This window comes from Microtus ochrogaster, chromosome 6 (genome assembly GCF_000317375.1).
Source record: "Microtus ochrogaster isolate Prairie Vole_2 chromosome 6, MicOch1.0, whole genome shotgun sequence".
NCBI lineage: Eukaryota > Metazoa > Chordata > Mammalia > Rodentia > Cricetidae > Microtus > Microtus ochrogaster.
This window is the reverse complement of record NC_022013.1, coordinates 49,345,699-49,360,504: the sequence shown is the minus strand read 5'-3', so window position 1 is coordinate 49,360,504 and position 14,806 is coordinate 49,345,699. Positions and strand designations below refer to the sequence as shown.

General features: G+C 46.2%; 1 protein-coding gene across 3 annotated transcripts in view; it reads right to left on the bottom strand.

Annotated features, from left to right (window-relative positions):
* Positions 1-2,486: 2,486 nt before the first annotated feature.
* Thrb (thyroid hormone receptor beta) overlaps positions 2,487-14,806 on the bottom strand; it is a 337,187-nt gene continuing 324,867 nt past the window's right edge. For all 3 annotated transcript variants that reach the window (XM_005348559.2, XM_026779793.1, XM_005348558.2), the window contains 2 exons: positions 9,870-10,128; positions 2,487-7,150 (listed from right to left, as the gene is read on the bottom strand). In XM_005348559.2, coding sequence (XP_005348616.1) covers positions 6,909-7,150; positions 9,870-10,128 — 501 coding nt within the window. In that variant the 3' untranslated portion in view covers positions 2,487-6,908. The remainder of the gene's footprint in view (positions 7,151-9,869; positions 10,129-14,806) is intronic.

Genomic DNA, 14,806 nt, shown 5'->3' with positions numbered 1-14,806 from the left:
AAAAGTCTTTATTAGGCAGCCAGTGACTACGCTGGGTGTTCAGGACCTCAGTGCAGTCCCACGATTTTCTCAAGGTGAGCTTTTAAGCACAAAAAGAACCCCCTGGGTTGGCCCACCTCAATTAGCAAGAATGGTTAGCCAGAAGCAGAACTACATAAGCCAAAAAGCAATGTTAGTACATTTAGAGACTTTCCCAGAACGATGGACTTTGATGGATTAGGTCTTTGTTCTATTTTTGACAGGCTTTGCTGCCTATACACTGGGTTCCAAGGCCTGAATGGTTCTCCCATCATGGTGTCAGTTATGCTGAGGTCTGGGGACCTGTTACATGGGTTATTAACAAAGGAAGAGGACATGAAAGTATAAGGGGGAATTTTTGTAGAAGGGAGAGTGAGAAGAGGACTTGGAGAATATGATCAAGACTGTATGCATATATGAAATTGATAAAGAATGAATAAAAACATTAAAAAAATCCTTCTCAGTTCTTTGAAACTAAACAGACCATCTCTCCAGCCCCCGTGTCTGTGATCTTGTTTCCTGATCCACACCTTTCGTGACTCCTAATTTCCGTTGCTATAAGTCCTCCTTCTGTCACGCATCACAGCTTTCCCAAAAGCTGACTCCCAGATGCTCATAGGACAAAGCACCTTAGTGTGTGATGGGGCTTGCCTTTAATATCAGTAGACGGGGTGGGGAGAGGCAGAGGCGGGCAGAGCTCTGTGAATTCAAGACCAGCTAGGGCTATACAATGAGACTCTCAAAAACTGAAAACAAAAATACCCATTGGCTAGGCCCCTAGAAGCCATGGGATAATAAATAAGAAATAAAAAAGAAATCACTGTTCATGCTATCACCTCAGGGAGTGTATTTGCAAGGGATCTGGTCTGCTGAGGGGCTGAGGTAGCCTTTCTTTAGGTGCGTATGTGTGTGTGTGTGTATTTTGCAGTGGGGTAGCTGAGCAGTTTTGGAAGGTAAGCAGCAAACGCCACCACAGCAGGGTTGCATTGCCCTCTCGTCAGAAAACCCAGTCTTTCTTTTCTGCTTCGGAGGGTTGTAGGTAGAAGGAAGGAATGGGGCACGATTCCTAGGACAGAGCAGGTGTTCATACAAGGCTGGCCAGCATTGTACAACCCGGCATTGTGATGTTGGTGATGACCTGGGGTTAGGAAGCAAAAACACACAACATATCCTTTTGGGAGGCTACTGGGACTCTCAAGTGCCAAGTGCCAAGTGACCAACAAATGACGTTCTGTCAAAGCGCGGGGAAAACAGGTGAGCTTTCTGGAAACCAGCAAGAAGGTCACTTACCAGTGAATATCCTTCAGGGATCGCAGGCACTCCACCTAGGATGTCTTAGTATCACAGAGGTCCTGTCTGGCTTTAGTGCAGGCAGGGAAATGAAACCTTGGAGTCTTTAGGGCTTAGAATACCCACGGGTAGAGTCACACAACCCAGAGAACACCCAGGCACGTGTGTGTCTGCTGCAAGTGAGCCTCAGCTCTGTCGGACTTGGAGTAGCACAGAGGAGTGGCTCTCCACTCGCCCCCATCTGTGTGCCCTAGAAGGTCTGATTTTGTTATTCTGAAGATTTTCTTTTCTAAATGCATCTTGCCTTTCTCAGGACAGCTCATTGTGTGCAAGAAAATGAAAAGGAAGCAGTGCTAACAGCCTGAAAGACTACGCCCTTCGCTTTCCTATAGTCCTCGTACCCAAAGGCCTCAAACTAAGTAACATTCTACACGGAAGAAAAACATTTCCACTGACTTCTACATGGTGTCAGACAATATTTTTCTTGATTGAACCACCCCCTGTTCTGTGGGGTAGGCCCTCTTTCAGACCCCAGGATGCTTCTATCAAAGTGTCCTCTAAGGTTCCTCTCCTGGGGACAGACAGCCTAAGAGTAAAAATGTCCTGTCCTTGAGCACAGAAGGGTAAATTGCTAAAGTAAAAGCCTCTGGCCTTAAACGGAGCTGGAGATAAATTGCTCCAGGGCATTTTCTCAAGGCTCAGAGGTGCTACTGCTTCTCTGGTGATAGAGACCTAAGCTCCGTGGGAAACAGAAGCTGGAGTTCAGAGGTGAGAAGTCCAGCCTTGGAGACAAGGTTTAATCGAAAACTCTAGTTGACTGTTTTTCCTGGGTACCACGCTGTTAGCTCTATGATGTCACGTGTTCTTATCCTAAGGCGTGGTCTCCACTGCTCTGGATTCCCTGTTGTGAGAATTCTGACCTCCTTAATGGAGCTTCCTTAGGTGTCTGCTGGACGATCTGATGCTGTTTGTCAGTCAGTCCGTCTGTCTGTGTATCTCACCCCCGACCCACATGCTCCCCGAAGGTGAACTTGACCATCTTAGTAGATTCACCGTGTAGTCGAGATTCCTTCTCTGCCTCAGTGCTGAGGTGAGAAGAGTAGGCAGCCCTTCTATCTAGAACTATTTAAAGAAAGAGAGAGGCAAATGTATCCATTGTAAGCTTTTTCTTTTTTTTCTTTTTTAGAATTTAAGCTTATGAGTATCTATGCCCACTATATTCATAATTACAATTTAATATCTGCATACAAAAGCTATGTAAAAATCCATTTCCCCAAATATACAAATTTTCTTTTTGGATAGTTTAAAACATTTTGATCACAGATTCCAACAATTTTAGGCTGAAAAAAATATCACCAATCTAGCAATAGCACTTAACACTGTCTGCAAAACACAAATCTCCCACTGACTGTAAACCTCTCTATTCCGTACCATTTGCTTTTCCTGATTCTCAGGGCAATGAAACATTATGGAAAAAAGAATCGTCTTCTCTGACAAAAGCACGGAGAATGACTTTGGCTATATGATGTCAAGTGAAAGATGCCAAGGTCAAGAGGAACAACCAGAGGGACTAAGTGACACAAGGCCACATGAGTGCGCTTGTGCCCTGACCCCCTCCCCATCAGTGCATTGGCTGGCCTACAGCCTCTTCCTGTGTCTCACGTTGTGCTCTCTTGAGTACTGTCCCCCTCCTCAGAGGAGAGACTCACATTTGATTGTCTTGTGCAGAAGGTGGGTCAGCTTGAGCTGTGCAACACAAAGCCACAATCAGTGTTCACCTGCACACTATTGCTCCTGAAGGCGGCATTAATTAATGTGGAAACACACGAGAAATGTGTCATTTTTCATGTGCAAACATTTATACAGCACAGTAAAAATTCTGTGATAAGGCCAAACCTTTTTTCTCCCTAGCCTTTTTTTTTGTATGTGTGTGTGTGTTTTTAATGTCTTTTTTTTATTTTAAAGATTAAAGTAAAATGTTTCAATTGTAAAAAATACACACCGGGCAAATCCTTACCTGGATAATAAATATCTACATCACAGTACAATAAATTTCTTCTCTATAAAATTTAAATATGGATCAGTCTATCACTATCAAAAGAAACACTATGCTAATGTTTCCATATTATTAAAATAACAGGAAATTGTGAGCTTATTAGAGGACCTGATGCCATCGCCATTGGAAAGGGCAAAGAGATTCAATTGTCTGTCATCTCTCATTTTGAGGAGGACCTGTGGTTTGGTTCTTCACTTAAATTAAGTTCATGAAAAAGGTTTAGCCTTACAAAATGCTGGCTACATCTCAAAAACCATAAGACTGATTTCATAATTCATGACTCATGCAGCAAAAGGTCAATATGACACGGATAGGTTTGAGTTCCACAGAACGAAGATGTCTTACCGACAACGACATGCTCTGAAGAGGCCCAGCAGGTCACAAGGCCGGGCTGGGGAGGGCTGAGTGTGAGGAGATCAAGGCTTGGGCGCCAGCCCGCAGGTTAACATGAGAAGGGACCCTGCAGAGTGGAGCCAACCTCGCTCTCCCCAAGATTGCACTGGGACGGAGGTGGCACTGGGGCCACAGGCTGGGGACGCCCTGGGCTGAGGCTCCCACAGGGCGCATCACTGAGGCTCATCACACTAGAAGAAGCTCAGAGGCGGCACAAGGTGTTTTCAGCAGAATCAGAGGAGAAAAATTGTTCTTCTTTCTTCCAGTTTCTGGAAGTTCTGCACATTGACGCTGAAGTGCAAAGTGCACTTGAAGGGACAAACACACGTATGCACACATGTGCACACACACACATACACACACGTCTTTTGCATGTGCACAGCCTTCTCATCCATACATATGATTTGTAAGTGAGCATCCCAGTAGGATGGGCATGTTCTCCTTGTCTGGAATGTCTCCCCACAGTGGGGCAGATGCGAGGGCTCTTTCCACCACATCCACACTTGATTTGAAAGTCTGGACAAGATTAGAAGAAAACTGCTTTGTAAAAAGAAAAGAAAAAAAGTTGGGAGCCAATTCCTCAAAATCTAATTTCATAAAATGGAGTTTCCCGGAGGAGGGCGTGACTTGAGTCATTCTGACCCCCTGCCGTTCTTATTCCTTTTGCCAGAAGACTGAAGCTTGCATATCTTATTCAGTATGAATGTTCCGCCTTCAATGTTGCCAGGGCCGGGTCTGCCCCTTGAAGGTGAGCCTTTGCGTTCAGAGTGAGGACCATGGGCTGGGGCTGACCAGGGCTGACCAGATGGCTGAGGGCTGGGCCAGACCAGATGCTCAGTGGTCGTTCAGCGCCCTGAAAGACCCTGGGTCCAAAACCCTGCAGTAGTGCTGGAACCCAGGTGTCTGACGTCCTTTGGAAACCATCAGAGTCAGGAAACTTCCTTGGAAATGCTGGTGTCCCAGGACTCTGTGCCCCTGCGCCGGACTCACCTGCGGGCTCCCTCTCTCTCCTCTTGGAAGGAGAACTTGCCTCACAGCAAGTTTGTTTTTATTGTCTGGACAGAGGTCCTCCGGGAGAGTCGACAGGGAGAACAGATGTTTAATGAAGTTTGTGAGGGAGGAGGCTGGCTACAGGCTGTCTGGGAAAGCAAACCCTTGACAGATGTTTGAACAAGAATCAATGGGGCTTCTTGCTTCTATTTTAATCTCTGCACCAAGTCCACAGCACATTCTGTCTAAACACGTTAATGCTGGAGCGTGCCTTCTCCTGAGGCTATTCCCATGGACTCTGGGGACTTTCAAAGCTGCACCTTCTCTTCCAAGGCCATTCTGCCTTCCTCTGAGGCAAATTCTCATTTCAAATAAAAGCCAAATACATTCCATAATTGTGAGTGGGCCTTGCTTTTTGTCTGATAAAGCTACATATTTGAATATAAAAGGAATAGTTCAAGGATCACTCCCTCCCCCCACTTACTGGAAAGTCATCCAATAGAGAAAGTAAGAGGGATTTTAGGGGACTGACTTATTTATGCAGTAAGAAAATTGGAACTGTAAGGTCCTAAACTGACCAGGCCGTAGAGCACGACCTAGAACTCTGGTGCCCTGACGTCCAGTGAAGCCAAGAATGCTCCGAAAGCCTAAAAGAGGCAAGTGAGTGTCCTCACTCTTCACAGTGACTTTCTGTCCTTGGTTTCTAGGTAACGCTTGCTGATATGGCTTGTTTTCCCCAATATTTCCAGGATAAGGCAGTGAAAGGCAGGCAGAGGGACAGTTTATATCTGCGATGTCAGTGAAGAATGGGGTACATTCAGTTGCATGGGTACATTCTTTGCCCATCTGCAGAGAAGTTGTCATGACTTGGTCATTGGGGGTAGGCTGGACAGCAGTGGTGACGGTGTGTCGTTATGCATGGTCAGCCGCTGTTTTATGGGGACTCTTGGCCAGTGCAATGATGAATAAAGGTACAGAAGAGCTAGCGTTTAGAGAGAGTCAAGCTGTTTACCCCCACAGAATGTGGCGGGGAGGTGGGGGCTGGGGGATATTCGTGGATAACGTAAGGAGCTTATGAATCCGAGACTGGGGAGAGCATCCTCCGGTCATCGGACAGCCTACACCCACGAGGAGTGCATTTCCTTCGAAGCAGAGCATTCCTGCCCTGATCTTTTTTCCAGGAATTTCGTCAAACAAGACTGGAACTTCAACACGTGTGTCTCTCCCTGATCGGAAGAAGATCTAAGCCATAGGGAAATGTCATCAACTCAACAGACAACCTGGATAAAGAGCTTGGTGATCTGGGGGAAAGAACAGGCTTAGAGACCACTAAAAAGAGACAGCACTTCTGTAAACAGGCTTGAGCTTTGTGGGAATGGCTTGTGAATCTATCCAAGCTGTGAAGACGCCTTCCTGCTCGAGGTAATACACCACTTGCACTCTGGAAACCATGCCTGGAACATTGATACAGATTCCCAAGCTCTATGGGCAGGCTGAGAAAAAGATTGTCCTTGTGGCCTCGAAACCAGTAAAACACCTGCCCATCTTCAGGTCATGCTCTTGTCCAGCTTGAAGGACGTCACAAGGCTACAGAGGTCTACGGGAAGGAAAGCTGATTCTTTATGGTGTGGCTATTCCCGCACGTTCCAAGTCACAGTGCTTGGAGAGGAAGGGTGCTGGAAAAGGTGAGCTCCTGGTAGCATCTGCTCCTACCCTCAGACACCGAAAGCCACGCCCAGCCCGAGGGGGCCCTTCCTCTGCCAGCTCCGCAAACATCAGAACTGGATCAAGATGACTGTGGTCTTGGTTTTAAGGCTTCTTTAGTCTTCTGCAGTGCCATTTGGCTTGCTTAAGTCTCTCTGACCAGGGAGGGACAGATGGGAGCTGGTGATGGCTTGGTGCTGGTGACATAATGATTGTCCCCCACCCAACCCTTCAAAGCATTCACAGTAAGGACTGGTGAACAGAACGCAACAGTTACAAAGACCCACATTCCAGAGACGATGTCATCCCAGGCTGTGCCACTGATGACCCACTGACCCCCGACGATCCCACCCGACACAAAGAAACGAGGAAGCGACAACGAGAAGGGCTGAGGAGGAGGCGGGACGAAACGACACCCAGTAGTGCGGCAGGAATGACAAGAACCTGTCCAGTCCACTTAGTCCTCAAAGACTTCCAAGAACAGAGGGGGGAAGAGCTCCGTGGGGCACTCCACCTTCATGTGGAGGAAGCGGCTGGCATGGCAGGCTCCAATCATCCGCAGGTCTGTCACCTTCATCAGGAGTTTGGGCCAAAAATGTGTCACATGGTGCTTTCGGTAATTGATATAGTGTTCAAAGGCCAACAGGAAACTGTCTTGGTATTTCTCGATTCTCTCAACGCAGGCCAGTCCTGGGCGATCTGAGGGGAGGAAGAAGATGGACATGAATTCAGAGGTGGAGGGAGGGAGCTTGCCTGATTCAATTCCAGATCTGGGGACGTCTCATTAGATGCTGAAAAAGCATTTGACAAAATTCAACACCCCTTTATGATAAAAGTCTTGGAGAGATTAGGGATACAAGCGTCATGCCTAAATATAATAAAAGCTATTTACAGCAAGCCGACAGCTAACATTAAATTAAATGGAGAAAAACTCAAAGCCATCCCACTAAAATCAGGAACACGACAAGGCTGTCCACTCTCTCCATACCTCTTCAATATAGTGCTTGAAGTTCTAGCAATAGCAATAAGACAACATAAGGGGATCCAGGGGATTCGTATCGGAAAAGAAGTTAAGCTCTCGTTATTTGCAGATGATATGATAGTATACATAAGCGACCCCAAAAACTCTACCAAAGAACGCCTACAGCTGATTAAACACCTTTAGTAATGTGCCAGAATAAAATCCATTTTTCATAAACAGATGATAACTATGAAAACAAATGCATGGAGGAAAACTTATCAAATAATAAAAATTTCTTTACTAAAGGCAAAGGTTCTTGTTGAAGATTTTTGTGCCCTTGAACGTTCCTTGTTAAAAAGCAAGGTAGCAAGTATTGCAGGGGTGTAAAAACCAGACTAACACCATGCTAACTCTCTATCTCTCTCTGACTTATTTAGGGCATACAAGTCAGAAGAAATTACAGAAGAAATAGCTTTCTCCCTATGTAAATTAACATTATTTCAAAGGGTTTTTATACCAATAGCGACTTAGCTAAACTTTGCTTTCATTCCCTTCAAGAATACATCCCCACATAGTTCCACATCCATTTCAGTGGGTCACTGTAGAGAGAGGCCGTACTACAAAGGCAGCCCATAGAGAAGCTCCACGCTTTATTTCTCCGAGTCCTCTGTATTCCCTGAAGGATCCAGGGCCAAGTGACCACTGGTTGTAGCCTGGATACCAGCTTCGCAGTTACCCAACCGTGTGACCTTCCTCCAGTGGGGGCCAAACTCATGAAGCCACTGAGGTCCTTGCAGAATAAGTCTGGTAGCCCATATTTTATATTATATATGGGATCACATGAGGTGACACTGAATTTGCTGGATTCTTTTGGTTAAAAGAAGTCACAGGCAAGGGGGTTATAGAGGGTGAGAAGAGCAGATATTGGGAAAACATAGTCCCCTGGAATGTCTCCAAAGTCACCAAAGGGAGTGCTGTGTGCCATTCTGTCTGTATTTGAAACTTTCCACAAAATAACTTAATATATTATTGATTTTAAAATATCTTCCATATCTAAATTTTATGTAGGAAATGAATTTCTAGGTCAGCTTTAAAATACTTCATGAATTTCAGCTCAATAAAGAATTGTCAAGGTGTCTGTGACCCAGGTTTTGCTACTGGCCAATAAACATTTTTTGGAGTCTACTAAACACTGGTAAGACACATCTGTGACCTCAAAGTATAGTTAGACTAGAGAGCAGTCTGGGTAAGTTAAGCAGATACAAAATGACAAGCACCAGAGGAACGAAAGTAGGTTTTGAACCGAAGAGGATGGCCGGAAACAATTTTCTGTATTTCAAGACTGGCTTCCCGAATGCAGTGTGCTTTGCATTTACTTACTGTGAGGTGCATAAAAAGAGGGTAGTGCCAGTTCCATCATTAACCCTCCACTGTTGGGAGCTAGAGCTCTGACGGGCAGCGGGCTTGGTTAAAAAGATGGTATCATCATGCCGACGCCGGAGGGGTGACCAGTGAGGAAGAATGTTGTGTCGGGGCTGGAGCTGGGATCACTTGGCCATTAGGACGTGGCTGTAGTGACACCGTGGGACTTAAGTCTGGTGAGCTTTTGCTTGCATGTGCTTGAACCCCTCCCTCTTGGGACCCAGCAGCACGTAAGAAGTCTGAGCCCTCTCCCAGAGGAAAGGCTGCCAGGAGGGAGAGACTTCTGCAGCTGTGCTGGTCCACAACTCAGCTCCAGCTCTGATCATCTTGGCTGTCTGAAGCACTCCACTTTGGATTGGCGTGCCGTATGGGAAGAGGCATGCGTTCCACAGGATGGTGCTGTCACTTGGAGCTGTACTTAGTATGGCTGGTAAAGTTGGAATCAGGCAGGGTAGATGACTTATCTGCCCAAAGGGGATCACTTTATAAGGTTTCTGTTGCCCCCACCCCACTTTCCCTATCTGAACTGGGCACCACGCCCAAATTTCCACAGTGCTTGAGCTAATCTTCACAGTGATTCAGTGAGGTAAATATTCTAACGTCAATTTTATTTAGAGACCTGCAAACTCAGGCAGCTGGATGGTTAACAATGCTAGTTGGGGCTTATAAATGTCTTGTGGGTGCGGTGGGGGTCTGAAGCTAGCTCGGTCAGAATCCAAGACGAGAGAACACACACTTCTGAAACACCACAGCAATGACTGTTTCCATAAACGGTTTCAATGAGCATTTAACTGAGAGGCCAGTGTGGACTCTGTAGTGGGTTTCAGGTCAGCCAGAGGAATATAGTAGCGTAAGACTCCAGATATCCGGCATTCAGTTCCCTGTCCATTGGCCCCTCCTAGTCTCCCGCTGAAGGACAGCCGGCTAAGACTCTGTAGCTAAAGGGAGGCAGACAACCCATCAAGTGATTGAATTAGCACGGACCCTGGAGGCTCCAGCTCTTTTCACATCCGCTGTGAATCTCTGTGCACTCACCTGAAGACATCAGCAGGACGGCCTGAAGCAGGGCAACTTCCGTGTCATCCAGGTTGAAAGACGACAGAGACATGCCCAGGTCAAAGATAGCATCCGACACCACCCCAAGACCCCCGTTTTTTAGCTGGCCCCGTGTCACTGCCATCTCCCCGTTCAAGGTCAGAGTCTCGCTCTCTGGGTCGTAGCGCACGGCAGCACGGAGGGACATGATCTCCATACAGCAGCCTTTGAGGAGGATGATCTGATCTTCACACGGCAGCTGAAAAGAAGCAGACGCATCAGCACTGAGCAAGAAGACAAGCTCCAGGCATGGTGTTGGCACAGCACCTGGACAGCCTCTGCGGCCAACCTACGTCTGCATTTTCTGAGTCCTTCTTCTCTACCTGAAAAAAGTCCCTACTTTTTATTGGTTTGAGACAGAGTCCCCGTGGTGTGCTGGCTGGCTTAAAACTCACTTTGCAGACTACACTGGCCTCAAACTTGTGGCAATCCTCCTGTCTCTGCCTTCTGAATGCTGAGACTACAGGTAAGTAATACTTTGCCCAGCCTTCAACTACTTTTGAAAGAAATGTGTTTGAGTGTTTTGCTTGCCCATATGTCTGGAAGTCAGATGAGCTCATCGGATCCCTTAGAACTAGAGGTAGAGACAACTGTCAGCTGGCATGTGGGTTCTGGGAACTGCACCTGGGTCCTCTGGGAGAGTAGCCAGTGGTCTTCACTGCTGAGTCATCTCTCCATCTCTGCTAACCACAATTTTTAAATAAAAAAAATGAAATTTAAGCCCTGGCAATGCTGAAACATGCACGGGCAGCCCATATATGATGGTTCTGTTGAACTTGTCCATATTGGGTTTCATGGTCTAAGTTGATGAAGACGACTAACCAGGTCTCTTCCTCAAGAGGGCACCAGATCTCATTACAGATGGTTGTGAGCCACCATGTGGTTGCTGGGAATTGAACTCAGGACCTCTGGAAGAGCAGACAATGCTCTTCACTGCTCAGCCATCTCTCCAGCCCCAAGCTAACTAATCTTGGTAGTTTACATTGATTTTATTACAGGTCTCCAACTGGGGTGCAGTCACTCAGGGACTGTTGGTCACCCTTTCATTTGGGAGTTTGTGATGTGGGAGCGATTTCTTTCTAATCTGTTGCTTTCATTGGTTAATTAATAAAGAAACTGCCTAGGCCCATTTGATAGGCCAACCCTTAGGTGGGCAGAGTAAATAGAACAGAATGCTGGGAGAAAGAAACTGAGTCACCATGATTCTCCCGCTCCAGACAGATGCAGGTTAAGATCTTCCCTGGTAAGCCAGCTCGTGGTGCTACACAGAATATTAGAAATGGGTTAGATCAATATGTAAGAGCTAGCCAATAAGAGGCTGGAACTAATGGGCCAGGCAGTGTTTAAATGAATACGGTTTCTGTGTAATTATTTCGGGTAAAGCTAGCCGGGTGATGGGAAGCAGCCCGCTGCTCCTATTACAACAAGTTTGTACTGTGTCATTCTACAAGAAAGGGGCACTGAGCATAGTTTTCACTTCATCTTTTTTTTTTTTTTTTACTGTTGGGTAGCTCTGTAATTGAGCAAGAGACCTGGCCAGACGCCTTCATCAACGTAGACCATGAAACCCAATTCGGGCAAGTTCAACAGAACCGCGGTATACGGGCTGCCCATGCAGGCTTCAGCATTGCCAGGGCATAGATTTCAGTTTTCATTTCAGCTCTGCAATCACCTGCTGACTCTGCTCAGGTGGTAGCTGTGCTTTCTGTGTTTTGAAGGACATTTGCTTCCAAGTGTCTCAAGAGGTACAAAACTAGAAGGCTGAAGCCAGATGCGAGTGACCACGGCTACCCAGAGACGTAGAAGCTTTGCTCATGACCCACCGGCACATCAAGGGCAGAGGTGAAGCCAGTATTTGGGTGCTGTGGCTCCTGTGTTTCTATTCTTAGTGACAGACATCGGAGTCAATGGACAAGCAAGATCTTCCTGCTCAGATTTTAGGGTCATCTAAAGTTCACTTGGTCACATGTTAATTAGAGCTTATGGCAATGGGATATGAAACTTTACAACAGAACTCTGTGGGACAAAACAAGAAAAATAAAAATTTGTTTTCTGGGGTTGGAGAGAAAGTTCAGGAAGAATTCAAAACTGGATCATTTGAAAGGGTCCAAGTAATGGTTACTACCTGGGTTTTATTCCAGGATTTACACAGTCATTTTAATAACACATTTAGTAACACAGTCACAGATATACAGTAAGGGACATTCCAGTTTCATTCACGCTTATGGAAAGCAGACACTCAGAGTGTCACATGCCAGTGTGCGGGTGGCACAGGGGCGCTTTATAGATGGGGCTGGATTTGAAGCTAGCTCTATCACAATTAAGGCTAACACACACTTTTCAGTTCTTAAGCTATGATGAAATTTCCATAAACAATGAATATGGAAAATTGCACATGTCTAAGTCTTCCTTGAAACTTGTGCAGCTTCTTTTTGGAGACGGGAGCTTGTGGAAGATTAGTTGAAGATGTGCTACATTTATTTATGTGGTGGAATATTTGTTTAATGATACAAAGATGTGTTGCAGTCTTTTGTGTCCCATTTGTTTAATTCTGTGAAGCTGTGGTATTTTGCTTGTTTAAAACACCTGATTGATCTAATAAAGAACTGAATGGCCAATAGCTAGGCAGAAGAGAGAAACAGGCCAGGCTGCCAGGCAGCGCGAATAAATAGGAAGAAAATGAGAAAAGGAGGAGAGAAAAAAGGGGAAGGAGAGGAGGGCCAGGGGCCAGCCACACAGCCAGCCAACAGAGTAAGAAGGAAAGAAAGAGATCTAATAAAGTGAGGTAAAGGCCCAGAGGCAAAAGGCAGACAGGATAATTTAAGAAAAGCTGGCTAGAAACAAGCCAAGACAAGGCCTGGTATTCATAAGTAAGTATAAGTCTCTGTGTCTTTATTTGGGAGCTGGGTGGTGGGCCTTCAAAGAGCAAAGAGTCAAATAAAGACACAAAAACATAACAAAACAGAAAACAACTGCGGGAACTCTTGACTAGTCCAGTTTAGGTTCCTGTGTGAAACTGAAAGCAACCCCATTGAACTGTGTGGAGGGTGTGATGGTCCACACGCCCATTCACTGCTCAGCTACTCACGGGACCACTTCACCTGTAAACTGCTTGTATTTCTCTACCAGAAAAAGGCGTCCATGCCTGTCAATTCTGTCACTTAGTGATTTGCTTTTGTTTAGGTCCTAACTTGTACTGCTAACTACATCCTTGGGTTCCTGATTCAAGGAGGGGTTGGAGGTGGGAAGGCTGAGCTGGGTTACAGTGAACGGGACGATAGGCCAGAGAGGTCTGCAGGATCCTGGTGAGTCTGAAAGATGCGGCACACCTCTCAGAGGCACTTGCCACAATGCCCTCGCTTTGAGAACGCTCCAGCTGTGGCTTGACAGGCAGTCCCAGGGGCCCTCAGTCTTCCTGTCTTCCTGTCTCCTTAGAAGATTATCTGGTAGAGGCCACAAATGACATGCTCCAGCAGGGGTTCTTGGGTAGCAGCTGTACCTCCCAAGGTCCTGGTGTACCACAGCCATGTTGGGGGGTCGGCAGGATCTTGGCAGAATAGGGACCACAGGCACAGTTCAAACAAATGAATACCCCAAGAGACTGCCTGGGGTATTCATTCCCTCCCTATGGAGCTAGGGACCACAAAGTTCATCTTCCTCTCTTGGGCTTCTGAGAGGGTTAAAGTCTAGCAGAAGCCTGGATGACCCTGAGCAAGGCTGCTTCTGCTTCTTCTTTTCTCCTTCTCTTCTTCTTTTCTCCTCCTCCTCCTCCTCCTCCTCCTCCTCCTCTTCCTCCTTCTTTTTGGAAAATTTGAGATGAAAACATAACCGCATTGAAAGATGGGATCCTGATGGTGAAGCATGTTACATTTCTGACAGGAACTTGGAAAGGTAGGCTTGTGACAGCCCTGTATTGGAGAGTCCCAAGCAGCTTTTTACCCATGCCATTGAATTAAGTGCACGTTGGCTGCTGTGGGTGGAGGTAGAGTCTTCTTCCTTTCGTTCTTTATAAATTATCTCAGATATCTCTTCAGTGATTTATACAAATCTTATATTAAAAAGTTAACATTAAAATTGGAAGAATACTTGTTGTGTATCTGGTGGACTAGCTTGATGTGGCAAACTTAAACTCAACAAAATTCTTTTAGCTTCTATGAGCTGTAGCCAACACACACACACACACACACACACACACACACACACACACACACACACACACGGTGGCAGGGGAAAGGGAGGGAGGGAGGAAAAGAGAGAGAAAGAGGAAGAGAGAGGAGAGCCAAGAGCAGAGAACCAACCCAACAGATGAAAAGGACAAGGGAGGGAGTGTCAGTAAGAACGAGGGGAGACAGGAGACTCCCGGCAGACAGGCACATGCCGGGGACCTTAAAGAGGTAAGAGAACTCTCTGGTCCTTCAGTGGCATGCCAGGGACCCACCCTTAGGAATGAGGGCTGTGAGAAGGGCAGAGTCACCAGAACATTCGTCATGGCTAGTTTTATGGTGAAAAAATGGAAACGAGTGGACGATCCAATGAGAATGAGCCTACATGATGGTAGGGCAGATTTTTGGAATGCCATGTAACCATCCAAGTCCCCTCGTAAAAGGATTTTTAAATGATATACTACCATTGAGAATAATCTGGGTCAGTGTCTCTAACTCTCAGGCTTATGAAGGGGGTCGCTGTACTGTGCTCATGAGATGCACCCTTATTGCTGGGCCCATTTCTCTAATAAAATGATAAAGAGCGGTTTTGTAAGTAGAAAGCAGGTTCTTGGTGTTTAGTAGATTTTATATTACACACACACACACACACACACACACACACACACACACACACACGCTCCTGCCCTGGCTTTCTGCAATGATGGAACAAAA